Source organism: Chionomys nivalis, chromosome 26 (assembly GCF_950005125.1).
Source record: "Chionomys nivalis chromosome 26, mChiNiv1.1, whole genome shotgun sequence".
Taxonomy (NCBI): domain Eukaryota; kingdom Metazoa; phylum Chordata; class Mammalia; order Rodentia; family Cricetidae; genus Chionomys; species Chionomys nivalis.
Window position 1 is genome coordinate 34,832,486 of NC_080111.1, and position 18,094 is coordinate 34,850,579.

The 18,094-nt window shown below is 37.1% G+C and overlaps 1 protein-coding gene across 1 annotated transcript; it reads right to left on the bottom strand.

Moving 5' to 3' along the window:
- Positions 1-392: 392 nt before the first annotated feature.
- LOC130866849 (zinc finger protein 431-like) lies at positions 393-4,754 on the bottom strand. Its single transcript, XM_057758464.1, has 5 exons — positions 4,610-4,754; positions 4,353-4,413; positions 2,873-3,138; positions 2,277-2,704; positions 393-533 (listed from the first exon to the last, which is right to left on the bottom strand). Exons 1-5 carry the CDS (start codon positions 4,752-4,754, stop codon positions 393-395), a joined length of 1,041 nt encoding a protein of 346 aa, XP_057614447.1.
- Positions 4,755-18,094: the final 13,340 nt, after the last annotated feature.

Here is an 18,094-nt window from a genome sequence, read left to right on the forward strand (position 1 = left end):
GCCCTTTGTGTTCATGGGTTTCATGTACATGAACATGATGATGCTATAGAAAAATAGGACCACAGCAAGGTGCTCCAAGCAGGTGGAAAAGCATTTACATGGCCTGCTGGCTGAGGGCACCTTTAGGAATGTGACCAGGTTTGGCATGTCGGAAAGGCAAATGAGTTACTTGAGTAGAGGCAGCAGAAGGATGGCACCCACGAGGACAAAGTCATTCCTGACTGATGTATCACCACAGGCCAGCTTCAGCACATCCAGGACCTTGCAGGTGAAGTGTCTGAATACTTTTTGGCCATACAATGGCAGTCTCATGACAATGACTGTTTCTGTAAACAACCCGAAGAGGTAGAGTACTCAGAGAACTCTTGGAGGCATGAAGAAAAAGCTTTGGCTCATGTGCACGGGTACTTGAGTTGCTGACAAATAGCAAGGTAGTGATCACAGTCCATGATGACAAGCAGCAGGTACTCTGTGGAGCCTGTGGAATGTCTCAGATGTATCTGGATGTCACAGCCATTAGAGAAGATGGTCTTCTGGGATTAGAGAATGTGGAACAGCATCAGAGGCACAAAGGAGATGTGTAGCAGATTCTCTAAATGGAAATATTACTCAGAAATTGTATATGGGTGTGTGTAGGCAAAGATCCAGCATGCACATGGCCATGAAGGCAGTGTTCCAAGCAGGGTCACCAGGTACATAACTGAGCACAGAAGAAAGAGTAGGTGCTCCAGGGATGAGTAGTCAGAAAATTCCTTTGAGATAAATGCAGAGACTTTTGTCCTGCCTCTGAGCTACATAACACAGAGTTATGCCTGGATACACAGTAGAGTAAAAGGACAGAGGATGCAGGGTATTGACAACAAAAAAATTGTTAAGGTCTTTTCCAACATGGAAACATATTCTGTGACTTGGGGACAATCTCTTCATCTTCAGTAGGTTACAGCACATCCATGTGAATGGTGAGGATGATATCCCTAAGAGGGTATTTATGGAAGTATGAATATGCAGACTGAAGAATCATACAGAGCCAATCCTGAATGAGAAATAAGGGTCTTTACTGTGGGAATTCTTGAAACCTTTAAATGGCTAATGTTTATCAGTGGCTCTCCAAAAGACCTGTAGACTATGCACTTGCAAACATATCTGAACTTATGTCCACTTCACCTCTTGTCCTATCCCCCAGAAGAGACCTGCAAACAGCATTTGAGAGTTGATAGCCTAGATTGGAGGTCCCAAAATAACAACACACAAACTGTATTCATATAAACACTGCCTGGCCCATTATATCTAGCCTCTTCTGGCTAACTCTAACATCTTGCCTAAACCCATATTTAGTAGTCTGTGTAGCACCAGTCTTACTGGGAAAGATTCATCATGTCTGACCTGGCGTCTTGCATCATCATGTCTGTCCTGGAGAGCAGCAGCATGGCGCCTGAGCTCACTTCCCTTCTTCCCAGTATTCTCTTCTGTCTACTCTGCCTACCTAATTTTCTGCCCTATCAGGGCCAAGGCAGTTTCTTTATTTAACCATTGACCTTGTTCCGTCACACTACAGTATGATTTTTTCTCATGTTTTTGAAGAATATACTAATTAACTTCAGAATTTCTCTACAGGAGGGCTCATATTGTGTATTTGGAGATGATTGTAAAAAAGGATTTACCACAGATTCCACTCACGGGTATCTCTAATGTATGTTTCCTTTTAAGCTTTGTAAGAGTACGTGGGTCTTCAAAGGCCTTATCACACTGATTTCGTTCATCTGGTTTCTTTCAAGTATGTGTTCTTCTATATATTTGAAGAGAACCATGTTGTGCAAAGGCCTTACCACACTGAATACATTCATGGGGTTTCTCTCCATTATGTGTTCTTTTATGATTTTGAAGATGACTGTGATGAGCAAAGGCTTTACCACACTGATTACATTCACAGGGATTCTCTCTGGTATGTGTTCCTATGTGGTACTGAAGGTGACAATGACATGCAAAGCCCTTATCACACTGGTTACATTCATAGGGTTTCTCTCCAGTATGTGTTCTTTTATGATTTTGAAGATTAGTCTGAGTTACAAAGGCCTTAACACAGTGATTACATTCATAGGGTTTCATTCTCTCCAATATCTTGTCTTTTATTACAGAGAAGACTATTTTGATATGCAAAGGCCTTACCATATTGATTACATTCATAGTTTCTCTACGGTATGTGTTCACTTATGGCTTTGAAGAGTACTGTGTTGTGTAAAGGCCTTACCACACTGAATACATTCATAAGGTTTCTCTCCAGTATGTGTTCTTTTATGGTTTTGAAGGGTACCTTGGAGAGTAAATGTTTTACCACACTGATTACATTCATAGGGTTTCTCTCCAGTATGTGTTCTCTTATGATTTTGAAGATTAGTCTGAGTTACAAAGGCCTTACCACAGTGATTACATTCATAGAGTTTCTCTCCAGTATGTGTTCTTTTATGCACTTGAAAATAATCATGACGAGCGAAGGCCTTACCACACTGATTACATTCATAAGGTTTCTCTCCAGTATGTGTTCTTTTATGGTTTTGAAGAGTACCTTGTAGAGCAAATGCTTTACCACACTGATTACATTCATAGGGTTTCTCTCCAGTATGTGTTCTTTTATGGTTTTGAAGAGTACCTTGTAGAGCAAATGCTTTACCACACTGATTACATTCATAGGGTTTCTCTCCAGTATGTGTTCTTTTATGCAAATGAAGAGCACTGTGAGAAGCAAAGGCCTTACCACACTGATTACATACATAGGGTTTCTCTCCAGTATGTGTTCTTTTATGCACGTTAAGACAATCATGACGTGCAAAGTCCTTACCACAGTGATTACATTCATAGGGTTTCTCTCCAGTATGTGTTCTTTTATGCTTTTGAAGAGTACTGTTTTCAGCAAAGACCTTACCACACTGATTACATTCATACGGTTTTTCCCCAGTATGTGTTCTTTTATGTATTTGAAGGGTACTGGGTCGAGCAAAGGCCTTACCACACTGATTACATTCATAGGGTTTCTCTCCAGTGTGTGTTATTTTATGCATTTCAAGATGATTGTAATAAGAAAAGACTTCATCCCATTGCTTAATTTCACAGCATTTTTCTCTGCTATGTGTTTCTTCATTCCTTAGAAGATGAATGTTATAAGACAAGGCTTTAGCACATTGAGAATATACTGAAAACTTCTCTGCAATTTGATTTCTTTCAATCCTGCAAAGATAATTTACACATGTAAAATCTTTACCACATTCAGTACACTGTTGAACCTCATATCTATATGAATTAGTTTCATATTTTTTCCAATTGTAAAAAGGAATCAAATATCAAGGTTTTATAACTTTGTTTAAAATCATGTTTTGTTCTCTCATTAGGAGTCATTTTGCGTCAAGAAAAATATTTGTGATGATAAATTTCATTGTGCCATGGTTTATCTTTTCATCTATAACTATACCTGTATTTTTTCTAGGACATTTTTTACATTTTTAAGAGAACTGCATACACTAGTGCTTTACCAACTTTACTGCTTCATAATTCTACTATACTATGAATCATTATACATATGGTAAGTGAACTGAGACATCTGGAAGTATTTGCATAGACCTAGAACTCATTTTTTTTGTAATGTAAGTTTGTATTTATGTATTAGCCATGAGGATAGAAAATAAATTAACTTTGTATTTTTGGATAAAATTGAATATGTACACTCTACATGAGAACTACAGTTTTTCTTCTTAATTGTTCTTAAGGAGAAGTATGCTAAATCTTTTCATAACCGTATGCTCATACACTTGTGTCAGGAGTGACATATGAAAGGAAGAATAGTTAATAAAAGCTTTCCACAATGAATCCTCAAGGTTTGACTTTCAGAGACTTGTGGTATAGATCTTAAGGTTTTTCTACAACAACTGCCCCTTGAACCTTGACTCACCTGTTCTCATTAAATTTAGCATAGTCACCAAAAGTATAAGGGTAATAAAAGGCTTACCATGGGCTATTGAATTAGTAGAAAGTTTTGTGGCTATACTCATCATCACTGAAATATGTATACATTTTCTGTCATGAAACAATTGAACCAGCAGTTCTACAACATAGCTCTCATGGTGCTATGAATCAAATGGTGATATCTGTTTAGGCATTGCTTCCTAGACTTTTTCTTAAATGAAGGCTTTGCAGATGCAATTGACATACATGAAATTGAGGTATATGGATTTGTGAGAATTTAATAACCATCAATGCATTTAAAGCTGTGCTTATTTACACTGTTGCTTTTGTTTAAAAGTTCCACAATAGATTACAAACTATTCAAGGGAAATTGTTATGAACTTGCACAAGAAAATTACCTTGCATGTCTTCTAGAACATTGACAATGTTCATTGGTGTTAAGGTCTTCCCAAATGTTTCCTAAAATACAGTATCAGAATATTTATGTTATATTATTTAAAATTGTGCAACAATTAATGTATCTTAAGTGCACCTAAGAACTATAACTGTATTATTCACCTCATTCTTCTTTATCTAAAACAAATTACAGAACAAAATCATAAACCAAGGAACAGTTGTCTCCATATTTTGAAACATGAAGGAAATTCATTTTTACCTGCAGCAGTGATGTTCCTATAGGTCTCCAGCATCATATCTTTGTAGAGATTTTTCTGGGAAGGATTCAGCAAATCCCACTCTTCCTGAGTGAAGTTGATATGCACATCATCATAGGTCACTGCCTTCAAAAATATACCACACATGTTTACAGTGTAAGCATGACAGTTAAATTTATACTTCTATGAAAGTATAGTTTTATGATTCTGGTGTTTCCCATTATTATTCCATAACATAGACAGCCACTTTAGAAGGAATTTGAAAAGGAGAATCAGTTCTGTTATTTCTATACCCTTTGTATAGGATACCACCTTGTAAGAGTAATATCTATTCACAGGGGGAGAAAAAGAGAAAAGATCAACAGTACATTGTATGCATGAGAAACTTATATAGAAAATTAATGACTACAGAAAGAAAAAGTAGATGGACAAACATGGTGCATTGATGTATTTTGCCTATAACCACAACACTCAGAAAACAGAGGTGGGTATATTTGTCTCTGAGATGAATGACAGTCAAGTCTATGCAATCAGGTCCAGAAGTGGTAGAAGTACACATTAAGACCCTGTCTCCATTGCAAACTTCAGTGAAACAAACAATGTCATAGAAAAAATAAGATGCTTTTATTGAAGTCCCTACAAAGAATTGTTTTCACTCCACGTCTGTATTCATCTTCGTGAAACCTGAATTACCCTAACACAAACTAGAATACCAATAACATTTTGTAGAAAAAGAACTGCGTGTATAATACAGTTACAAGTGGACAGATGAAAGCACTAGAAATATAAATGTTGGTCATAAATAATCAACACAGAGCTGGAGAGAGGGCAGAGTAATACAGCGCTCTTGCTGATCTTCAATGGAGGTGGACACATTTGCCAGTTCTTATGGGAATTACAACTTTCCATTTTTCCAGGGTTAGGATTTCTGATATCTTTTGATCACTCTCATGACCAGATATCCATATAGTACATATCCATGCAGACATATAGAACAGTCATATTGATTTAAAAAAAAACTAAAGCAAGCATAACAAGCAAGAAGATGTTCATCCAGCTGCAATTTATTGACTCAAAATACTCAGGCAGTATTAATGTTATCAATCCATGGAATGGCATCCTAGCAATCTGAGTGATACTCTCTGTCAAATTTTAAAATTCAAGATAAGCATGAAGCTCAGCACAGCAGCATATACTTGGCACAAAAATACCTGCATTTCAGGGCCATCATCCTATAACATAAAAACATATACACCCAGGAATGATGCCTCCCTTTACTTTCAGAAATTTAGAGCCACACAATGACTCAGATAAGCAAACAAAACAATTAAAACAGTAGGTTACCAAACTCCTGAGCACTGAACAACAACTGTTTCTGCTATATCTTGTGTGATTTAGAGATTGAGCCTATAATGATGGTAAAAGCATTTCAGTATAAGTAGAAAGATGGCTGACTAATATCATGCACAACACGGTAGATTTAAATGTCGGAAAATTACTTGAGGGTATTGAGACTCATAGTATATAATGAGGAATTTCATCTAGAAAGGCTTCTCCTACTGAAGATCCACAGAAAATTGAAAGCAAACCACTAAGGAAAGAAATTTGTTCAAATACATGATCATTTCTGGGAGGTTGTTCATTCAGTCAAGTACATTCTGAACCCAGTCACTATTGGCTCATGGTCAACAATGGAAAAAATACATTTAGTCATTGCAATGATTCACATTTAATGATGCTTGAAGAAGGGTGGTTAAAAGAAACCCAACACCTGCTCAGAATTGAGAAATGGATGTTTATTTATTTAGTGGTAGACTCACAAAGCAGAATCCTATGCTTGAACAGAGATCAAAAACCAAATCACACAGCCAGAAAAGAGGCCAGACTCATGCTCTACATTGGCATATATAGTATATGAGGCCATGCACCAATGGGTGGGAAACCACTTGCTGTAAGACTTCCTACAGCACCCCTCCTTTTGTTTAAAGAAGAGTTCTAAGCCCAATACACAATTATATACAATAAGAAAAATATATTCAATAATTATCCTATCCTAACTAGTTTAAGTCTTGTATAATAAATAACTTGGCCAAGTCATGAGAGAAAATTTACTGTAACTATCTAGTCTTCAACCCCATCGACGATCTGAGAAAGGACATAATATTACTTGAGCAAGCAGAAAGTTTAATCAAGCAACTTTCAAAATGTGCAAATTACAGAGGCAACTGGCTACCTGGGCAATCATCCAAATTCTCATTTGCAACAATGAAGCAACCAACTTTGGCTAAGACCTAGAATAACCGACAGACCATTTTCAGAGGTAGGAATCTTTTCAAAACCATCTTACACTGTCTTGTCAAGATTTCACAAATTTAATTATCCATTTTTTTATACCATGTATCTTGTCAGTGGTTGAGACATGACCATGTCTTTGCCCAAAGGTCAGTTTTGACAACAAGAAAACAAGCTCTGAGTGTCTTTGGTGCTTAACATTCACTGGGAAATAGATCAATGCTACCAGTAGTAATCACGTCTCACTTCAACAATACACTGTTATTTAAATTCCATATTTTACAGCTCTTTGAAGTGGTTGAAGATTACCTATCTATGCAAAATATGTTCTTGATGTATCTAAAGGACCTGATTATTCCAACTATGACAAACATAGATGACTATTGATCTATAATTCTTAATACCTATATAACTTAAAGACTAAGACTTCATATTAGAATATTGTACAATAAACAACTGCACAACAAATGAGACAATGGGTTCAAAATGAAACCAATGAATATGTATCTTGATCAGTGGTAGAAATGTACATTGCAATTTGATAAATATATTTATCAATATATAAAATTTTTTTTTTCGAGACAGGGTAATATATAAAATATTTTAAGCAGATGTAGAAGCATGAATGCACACAACATTCAATATAATTTAACATTATATCAATATACAAAAATCTATATCAATGCAATTGCCTATAAATTATAACTCACTCTGTTAGTATTCACTCTGTTAGTCACTATTATTATTAGTGTATGTAAGCTCACACTAATCTATTTCTTTTTAGTTGAGCAGAGTGGAGAAACAAGGGACACCTCTGCTGGGAAATAACATTATGGGTGCGGAGCCAAAGTAGCAGTTTTTTTAAAAAAAATATTTATTTATTATGTATACAATATTCAGTTTGTGTGTCTGCCTGCAGGCCAGAAGAGGGCACCAGACCTCATTACAGATGGTTGTGAGCCACCATGTGGTTGCTGGGAATTGAACTCAGTACCTTTGGAAGAGCAGGCAATGCTCTTAACCACTGAGCCATCTCTACAGCCACTCACACTAATCTATTATTCCATCCAATTTTCCCATATTTTTTTCTTTTCTTTTTTTTTTTTTTTTTTTTTTTTGGTTTTCCGAGACAGGGTTTCTCTGTGGTTTTGGAGCCTGTTCTGGAACTAGCTCTTGTAAACCATGCTGGTCTCGAACTCACAGAGATTCACTTGCCTCTGCCTCCCGAGTGCTGGGATTAAAGGCATGTGCCACCACCGCCCAGCCCCATTTTTTTTTCCAAAGAGATCCCTCAGCCTCTAAAATTTTACCTCCAACCCAAAATCCTATAAAAATTATAATCAACCCTTAAATGATGTCCCTAACCCTGAGGACAAACTTTGTTGGGAGAGAGGATATAGTCTTTTAGAAATACTTCCAGCTGTATAGGGGCCATGTTCTTTGTCTGGGATCCTGTGAAAATAAAATGATGTTTAAGTTCCAAGATTATTGTCTAGTATAATTGCAAATAGTCTCTGAGTATTTGGTAAGGTTTTTCTGAGCGTCCTATTAGAAGGTCTGTCCAGAATGTTGTAAAAAAGTGCACCATTTCAGCTAAGCAAGTCAGAACCATCTTGAGCAGCTGGTACGCAAAACAGGTCTAATAGTAGCACTATCATCATCATGCCATCATATCAACCAGGTTGAGTTGTTGTTGTGGGACCCCAACTTCTTCCTGGAAATTTCAAAGATTACTTCAGGAAAATTCATTGTTCATTGTGCTAAACTTAAACATTGAGTCTATAGACATATACAGACATATATATTCAATGGCATGTACAAGTCAGACAAAAATAGATATGGAGAAAAGTGAAAAGTTTTCTAAATTCTTTTTTCTTTCCATCCCATGCTCCTGACATGAGACAAAGTGCTGATTTTTTTTTTCGAGACAGGGTTTCTCTGTGGCTTTTTTGGTTCCTGTCCTGGAACTAGCTCTTCTAAACCAGGCTGGTCTTGAACTCACAGAGATCCACCTGCCTCTGCCTCCCTAGTGTTGAGATTAAAGGTGTGTGCCACCACTGCCCAGCAAAGTGCTGAATTTTTATTTTAACAACATGCTTATATTTATAGAGGGACAGTGTCAATGTCCAACTACAAAGCCATCTCTGTATATTCATAAATATACATCCACCTACAAAAGCACCAAAGGAAATGATAGGATAAAAGTGTAGATTACTGAATCTGCTCTAAAAAGAATAAAGGGGCATATATATGTATGATGAGATAAATGGGTAGGTTATTAAAATTAATTTAAAAAGTAACCACTTATTTATAATTTTACATTGATATAGATATGGAAATTTTCTTTTAATCCAAACTTGACATTATTTTTGTTAAAATACTGTTGATGATTTTCTATTCTTACTCAAGCTATTTTATCTAATGCATCTCACTTAAACATGTAATGAAAATTTCTAGTCCTTGAAACTTATTATTATAAGCCAATTAGGATATAAAGTACTGCGTGTTAATAGTTTATTTATTACAATTGAAATTATACTCAAGTTATGTTTTCAACATTATACAGAATTTGCCCTTTTCTTAAACATGCTCAATTAACAAATCCACTTCTAAACATAATCACAATATAAAAGCAGGGACATTTAGGCACCTTCTTACCTGAAAGTCATGTAGGAACATAAGTTATCCCATGGCAGTATAGTGTGCTTCAAAACACAGCACAGTGGTTTCTTGCCATTCCCTCCCCCATCAAAGATCTTTTCCAGATCTCCCAAGATATGCATTTCAATAACACTTGCCCCTGACTCTAAATCAGACACTTCTGTAATCTTGCACTCCATAAGAACTTTCCATTTTTACTCCTGGACAAAATGTGGTTAGCTAGATTGTACAGTGCACTCTGTTACATGGCTGGAGTTATTCCCTGTAGAACAGGTGGAAGGAAACACTGAATATTAACAAACAAAGAAGTTTTCAGGTCACAAAAGGAGATGTTTGTTCTGTGGCTTCATGCTGAGATCGGATGTACTGAAGGTAATTTTTACCTGTTATCAGCAATTTCAGACAACCATGAGAGAAAAGCAAGAACCAGATCTCAACCAAGATCTTACCCCCATCTGAAGGCTGGATGATGGCTCCATGGTGTTTCAAGTTTAATACTGAAATGCAGAGCAATGTGGAAACTTGAATATGTAGAAAATAATGGAGCCAGGAAGAATGACTTTATGTGTACTGTTGTTAGCCAGCACATCTTCCTCCATGGACTGTTACATAAAAATGTGCAGTTGCATTATTCAAGATTCTCCACATGAACAGGACTGGTAGAATGAATCTCACCATTAAAGTACAAAGTGGTTTTATTAGAATGTCTCCCAAGCTGTGTTCCGGGTCACCTAAAAATAGCTGCCAAGCAATGGAAATTTAAAGGGTACAGGAGATTGCTTCTCAGTCTTTTCTCTAAGATCAAGTGAAGAATGCAGCAGTTCAGTTCATGAGACTCCATGTCTAAGCTGGTTTACAGAATACACCACTATTCCAAAGAAGTCAGCTCTAATGTTAGTAATGGAATGAATATGGTAGCCAGAGCTACTGGAAGGAGGCAAAAAGAGAGAACCTTCTTCTTTAATATCCTTTATATGTGTCTGCTGCCATGAGAAGGTGAGATCCAGGTTAAAGGTGGATCGTAGTCTTTGTTTGGTTCATTATTTTTTTGTTTTGTTTTCAACACAGGATTTATCTATTTTGCTGTGGAACTCATTGTGTCGACCAGACTTGCTCTGCCTCTTCAGTGATAGTGTTAAAGGTGTGCACTGCCACCAAGCAGCTAAGCGTGGATCCTATCATGTCAAATAATCTAGAATGATAAAAGGTCTATCCATTTCAAAAACTTCAATTAAGTATAACCCCACTCAGATATAACCATTTTTGTGTGTGTATGAATTAATCCCAGAGGTAGTCAGTTTGACTACCAAATATAACCATCTCAATTGCCAAGTGAGAAGAAATGAGAAAAACCTCTTTCCTGCATGGGAGTTGTTTCAAAAGCAGCTTTTTCCCTTGACAATGGAGCATGGGGATTTTACTTAGGGAGTCTGAGCATGCTCATATAATGTTCTTCCTTTTCTTTGGCATGCTCCGTTAACAAATGTACCTCTGCACATGATCATAATGTAGAGTCATTTAGGGGCATTCTTACATCAGAGTCATGGAGGAACATATGAAAATTACAGAAACAATGGAAGAAATGTCTCTTTGTTCATATTGTACCATAAGGTCTTAGTTGAAAATCAAGTAATTGACACTGTGAAAAGTAGATTGTCAATCTTGATGCTTGACCAAAGAGAAATGTGCCAACATCATAATTCTCACAGACATAAAAGATAGAGATAAAAAAAACCAGAAAACTTCAAGGAAAAGTTACCTAACAGCCCTCTATATAGTGCTCTTGGATGAACGGTTATGATGACCTCTATTAATTCGAGTACAAACTGCTTTTGTTCTGAGCAGGGTTACTAAGCAGAAGGCCACAGTTGTTTCCATGCAAGACAAGAAGCAGTCCATTTTTAACAAGCCCTGGCTTGTAGTTTGTCTCAAGGGTATGACATCAGTGTAGAGAATTTCATTCATTCTGTTTTCTAACTTTTAAAAATATTTGGTTAATTGGTGTTCTCACTGAATGTGCCTGTGCACAGTACCTAAAGATGGCAGAAGGGAGAAGATGCCTGGGGCTGAAATTAGAGCAAATGGCTAGCTAAAATGCAGGGTCCAAGAATGGAATCAAGGTCTTCTGTAAAATAACTCAGTGCTCTAATTGCTGAGCCACCTATCAAGTCCCCATTTTAATTTAAAAGTAATCCTCATGAATTCTTAATTTAAAAAATATTATATCACTTTTTGCTTTCATCTCTTCATTCCATCCCTGCCCCCAAAACCTTTCAACTTCACCCCTGTCAAGTATGGGTGAATAAGTATGCTGAAATACATGAATACAACCTCCTGCTTCTGTTTTTAGTTGGATATGTATATATAATGCACTGACTACTCATATTGGATAAACAATTAAGGAACTACTCCCTTCTTCTGGCTAATTCTCTCAAATGGAAAAGAATTGTACTTTTTAATCATCTTCAGGTTTCAGATCCTGACTAGGCAACCTTGGACAGGAAATATAAACAAGAATAGAAAACATAGGATAGAGATTACCTCAGCTAAGAGGTATTCTACCTGCAGTTAAGGTCACTAGGTATTCTTTCAGAACATCCAGCTTCCATCCCAAGTACATACAGAAGCTTTATACTATCTTTACCTCCAAAATCAGGGGTTCTGAGACCTTCTCTCAGATTCCCTGGCTTCTGTAAGAAGAGGAGACTTGCACCATAAAATTCATTTTCCATACTGTGTGTGGTAGTAAATTCTTTTCATGCCAGTAATCTGGACACAGAGGCAGGAAGATCACTATGCACATTATAGCCTGTGCTACATAGTCTACATGCAAACATAAAGACACACACAAAAAAACCTGAATAATATACAAGAAAAGGAGCCCTGGAGAATTGGAACAAGATTTTTCTTGAAGTCATCTTAAGTGTCTGCTACTGGTGCCCAAATAATCATTTCCTAAACTAAATATAGTCAAGCAGATAATCATGTTCTATTAATTCCAGGCACTGGGACAAACTGAACAATGTACAATGGGCCCATCATGAACTGGGTATTATGAGACCCATCAAGTAATAAATTAGGACATTCACAGCAGCAATCTATTATCAAAAAGAAATGGCATAAAAGAGATCAGGACCAAGTAGTTTCTGAAGGTACAAAGAAGCTACATGAAAAAGTGGCCAAATGCCAAAGGTTTCTACTCCTGTTACAATGACTTCTGCTGCCAAGCATATATCTATAGCCTATTCACTATGACTGGTTGAATGAGGAAGAGAAGGCTAGACCCTGACTGATGGTCCTTCACATCATCCTGGCACAAAAAAGTATTGGATAGTTTCAGGATTTCAATCCCATTTTGGGACAACCCTGAAAGATACTAGTGAAGGGAAACCTTCACAGTGGGCAGAAGAGCAGGCAGTAAACATTCTCATAAATTTTATTTGCTAGGAGAAATGGCCTAATGTGCAACTATACACTGATTGATGGACTCTATCCAAGAAACTAGACCTTAAAATGCTAATTAACCCAATTAAAAATGGGGTACTGAACTGAACAGAGAATTCTCAACAGAAGTTGAAATGGCCAAAAGACAGTTAAGGTCATGCTCAACCTCCTTAGCCATCAGGGAAATGCAAATCAAGACAACTTTGAGATACCATCTTATACCTGTCAGAATGGCTAAAATCAAAAACACCAATGATAGCCTTTGCTGGAGAGAATGTAGAGTAAGGGGAACACTTATCCATTGCTGGTGGGAATGCAAACTTGTGCAACCACTTTGGAAATCAGTGTGGCAGTTTCTTAGAAAATTTGGGATCAACCTACCCCAGGATCCAACAATACCACACTTGGGAATATACCCAAGAGATGTTGTATCATACTACAAAAGCATTTGTTCAACTATGTTCATAGCAGTATTATTTGTAACAGCCAGAACTTGGAAACAACCTAGATGCCCCTCAATAGAAGAATGGATAAAGAAAATGTGGAATATGTATGCATTTTAGAGTATTACTCACTGGTAAAAAACAATGACATCTTGAATTTTGCATGCAAATGGATGTAAATAGAAAACACTATCCTGAGTGAGGTAACCCAGACCAAAAAAAGATGAATATGGTATGTACTCACTTATAAGTGGAGTCTAGCCATAAATGAGGGGCATTGAGCCTATAAATTGTGATCCTAGAGAAGCTAAATAAGAAAGTGAACCCAAAGAATAACATATAGATATCCTCCTGGATATTGGAAGGAGACAAGATTCCCAGGCAAAAATTGGAAACTTGGGGGTGGGAGTGGGGTTGGGGTAAGGGGAGATGGGAAGAAAAAAGTGAGAAGGGGGGATGGGTTCAAATGATATTAAACCAACAGACTAAGAAAGGAATAACAACCTTTGGCAGGGTGGTATTTCCAGATTACTGTGAGGAAATTGAATTACCTCAATGTGAGGGAAGTAACAAGGATTATGTCTGGGATGCAGCAGATCCTTTTTGGTGTCTCTATCTGAAATTGTGCCTTGTGACTAAAGTTAGTAGGAGATGACAACAATCTAATACAATAAGTATGACAAAGGTCACATATTCATCAGGAATGAAGGGATAGGTCACTTCTCTCAGAAAAGGCACAAGACCATGTGAGGTGCTTGCAGAGGGTGAAAGAAATAAAGAATGTGTAGTAGAGATGGCAGTTCTAAATACCATCTAAGGCCGTGTGACCATTGCAGAAAGGATAACTTTAACTGATGTGAGTGCTTCTGTTGTTTTGTTGGCAATGCATTTGTACAGTTATTGATATGTTCTTTTAGTTTTTAATCATATTTTCAATATCAATTATGAGTATATCTGTGGTATTAGAAATAATTTTGAAATAATAGAAAAATATTCTCCAAGGGACATTGCCATTCTTTTAAAAATTGCATTTGCAATTGTATTTGATATACTTATGTTTAGGCATAATTACAACCTGGTTATTAATTTTCATTTAGTAATTAATAAGTTGATATAATTTATGCCAAGTTGACAAGTGATTGATTATGATAGCTGCTTTTGGTTGTTAACTTTGCTACATTTGGAATGAACTATAATTCCAAAAAGGAGAACACAGTTGTGATCTGGACCTTAAGGCAAGAAAACATGACTCTGATCCAGATACTGAGGATGGATGACTCCTGCCTTTAATCTAGACCTTGAAGCTGGAAGGCAGTTAAGAACCATACAATCTTTACTAGAAACTCATGCAGGTCAGGACATTCAGGATTCAAAAGAGACAATAATAAAAAGATTTGAAATGATTGAAGAAATTATTGGAGCTGGTGAACAGAGTAAGGAGGCACAAGGACAGGATACAATGCCATCATCAGCTATTAGAACTGGCTTACCCAGGGTTTTAGCGACATACCCTGTAATTTATTCTGACAAAGCCTCATCTTCTAAAGGCTCAAAGGGAGTCAGAGAAGCTAGATGGACGCCAATAGCAATGAATGATCTAAAAGAAATTAAGCAAGCTATTGTTACCTTTGGCTTGCACTCTGCATATGTTAAGGAAATGATAAGGACTTGGGCTTCTAATGCTAGAGCTAACCCCCATGATTTCCATCAGTTACTGTCTGCAGTTTTAGATGATGGACTTTCCTTGGTGTTTGGAATCTATTTCAGAGAAGAATCCAAACATATGGAACAACAAGGAAGAACAAAAGGTGTGGAGGTTTCCCAAGATCAAATTCTTGGTGCAGGAGAATACGCTGATCCACAGGTCCAAGCTCTTTATGATGATGAAGCACTGTGTCTATGTCACCAAGCAGCTTTAAATGCTTGGAATAGAATACAAGATCCAGCAAAAAGGGTTGAATCATATACCAGGATTAGGCAGGGACAGAGAGAACCCTTTACTGATTTTTTGCAAAGATTAATTAAGGCTCTGGATATAGGGGTAACTGACCCAGAGGCTAGACAAATACTTCTTGAATCTCTAGCTTTCGAAAATGCAAACATAGATTGCAAAAACATAATTGGGCATTTAAGGTCTAGATCGGCACTTATGGATGAATGGATTCAGCGTGGGATGAATGTTGAAACGTTTAGCTATAATGATGAATCTTGGGTAGGAGAAGCGATTTCCAAAGCAATGAGGAGACATCAAACTGCCAGGTGTTTTAATTGTGGTAAATTAGGACATTTGCAAAGGGATTGCAGGCAAAGAATTTCTAGGAATAATATTTCTTCTGGGAATGACAAAAATAGGAGACCTCAGCCTTCAGGTATATGTAGGAGATGTGGTAAAGGCCGACATTGGTCCAACGAATACAGGTCAACAACAGACAGACAAGGCAACCCGATACCATCGGGAAACTCCTTGAAGGGCCTCTCGCAGGCCCCCAAGCCAACAGTGGCACAGACATTCCCAGTCACAGTGGAGAACGTGCCTCACCAAGAAAATTAAAATCTCCAGTTTCTGCTGTAAAAAGTAATACTGGTCTAAATAATGAATTATGCATGGAGGATGAGTCAAAAAACCCAGTAAGACGAGTAAACATATATTTTGGCAGACTTCTATTAACGATCAAAGACCAAAGCTAAGAGTCTGTATAAATGGCACTTTTATTGAAGGCTTATTAGACACTGGTGTGGATGTAGGTATCACTACTCCAGAATCTTGGCATCCGAATTGGCCTCTTCAAGAGGTAGATGTTTAGTTCCTGAGAATTGGAACCCTATCTCGTGTGAAACAAAGCACAAGGTGGGTTGAATGCATAGGGCCCGAAGGGTAAATATGAAGACTAAGGCCATATATAGCCAAAATTACAATAAATTTATGCGGCCGTGACCTGCTACAGCATTGGAATACCCAGATTAACATTCCTGTAGTTCCAGGAACTCATAATGCTGGGAAGGATATGATGAGGTATTATGGAAAAAGGTCAGCAATCATTCAGGCAGTACAAGAACATACAGAAAATACCAAAACTTTAGAGTTCCAACAGCCCTACCTTTAAAATGGCTAACTGAGAAGCCAATATGGATCAAACAGTGGCCTCTAGCTGTAGATAAATTACAGGCATTGGAACAGCTGGTGCTAGAGCAACTAGATGCTTAGCATATTGAAGAATCAACCGGCCCTTGGAATTCTCCTGTGTTTATTATAAAAAAGAAATCTGGTAAATGGAGAATGGTGACATATTTAAGAGCTGTCAACAAGGTAATTCAACCTATGGGCCCACTACAATCTGAAATTCCTTTGCCTTCTCTATTACCAAAAGGATGGCCTCTTATAGTTATTGATTTGAAAGATTGTTTTTTCACTATACCTTTACAAGAAAAGGATAGAGAAAAATTTGCCTTCACAGTGCTACTTATAATAATTCTCAGCCTAATAGGAGATATCAATGGACTATCCTTCCACAGGGGATGCTCATTAGTCCTACATTGTGCCAATATTTTGTAAGTAAGCCATTGGAAATAATTTGTAAACAATTCCCCAAGTCCATAATTTATCATTACATGAATGACATCTTGTTATCTGATTCAAATAGATACTTTGCCAGGAGGTGGTGGCGCACGCCTTTAATCCCAGCAATTGGGAGGCAGAGGCAGGCGGATCTCTGTGAGTTTGAGACCAGCCTGGTCTAAGAGCTAGTCTCAGGATAGGCTCCAAAACCATGGAGAAACCCTGTCTCGAAAAACCAAAAAAAAAAAAAAAAAAAAAAAAAAAAAAGAAAGAAACAAATAAAGATACTTTGGAAAGGATGTTTGAAGAAGTAAAGAACATCTTGCCTAGGTGGGGGTTTCAAATTGCTGTGAAAAGATTCAAAGAGGAAATTCTATTAATTACCTAGGTTACAGAATAGGGTTAGAGAAAATTAAAATGCAAAAGGCACAAATTAGGAGAGACTGATTAAAGACTCTTAATGATTTCCAAAGATTGTTAGGAGACATTTCCAGTCTATGACCAGATGTTGGGATAACACCTGATCTAATGGTTCATTTAAACAAAACCTTAGATAGTGATAAAATTTGAATAGTCCAAGAAAACTGACAGCTGAAGCAGAAAAGAAACTGACAATGATTGAGGAAAAATTACAGGACGCACATGTGGATAGGGTGAACCCAAACCTTAGCTGCATCCTACTCATATTGCCTTCCAGAATTTCTCCTACAGGGATTCTAATGCAGAGGGAAGATATTATTTTAGAGTGGATATTTATACCTAATAAACCAAGTAAAAAATTAAAAACTTATGTGGAAAAAGTCTCTGAATTAATTATAAAAGGTAAGCTGAGACTTCGTCAACTAGCAGGTATACACCCAGCAGAAATTATAGTGCCTTTTACTACTGAAGAAATAAAAAAGTTATGGGAAGACAATGAACCATGGCAAAGAGCTTGTGCTAATTTTTTGGGAGAAATTAACAGCAACTATCCCAAAAGTGGTAGACTTGACCTCATAAAGAGAACTTCTTGGATTCTTCCTAGAATTGTACATGATGCTCCAATAACTGAAGCCCATACATTCTGTGCTGATGCAAATAAATCAGGGAAA

What these genes read in the sequence shown, in the direction of transcription:
- LOC130866849 (XM_057758464.1), bottom strand. Translation starts at nt 4,754, where the DNA reads ATGTGTGGTATATTTTTGAAGGCAGTGACCTATGATGATGTGCATATC. An exon ending in TCAAAAGCATAAAAGAACAC is followed by an intron (nt 2,705 to 2,872) that starts ATACTGGAGAGA and finishes ATAAAAGAACAC; the next exon opens with ATACTGGAGAGAAACCCTAT. An exon ending in ATAAAAGAACACATACTGGA is followed by an intron (nt 534 to 2,276) that starts GAGAAACCTTAT and finishes CTCTAATCCCAG; the next exon opens with AAGACCATCTTCTCTAATGG.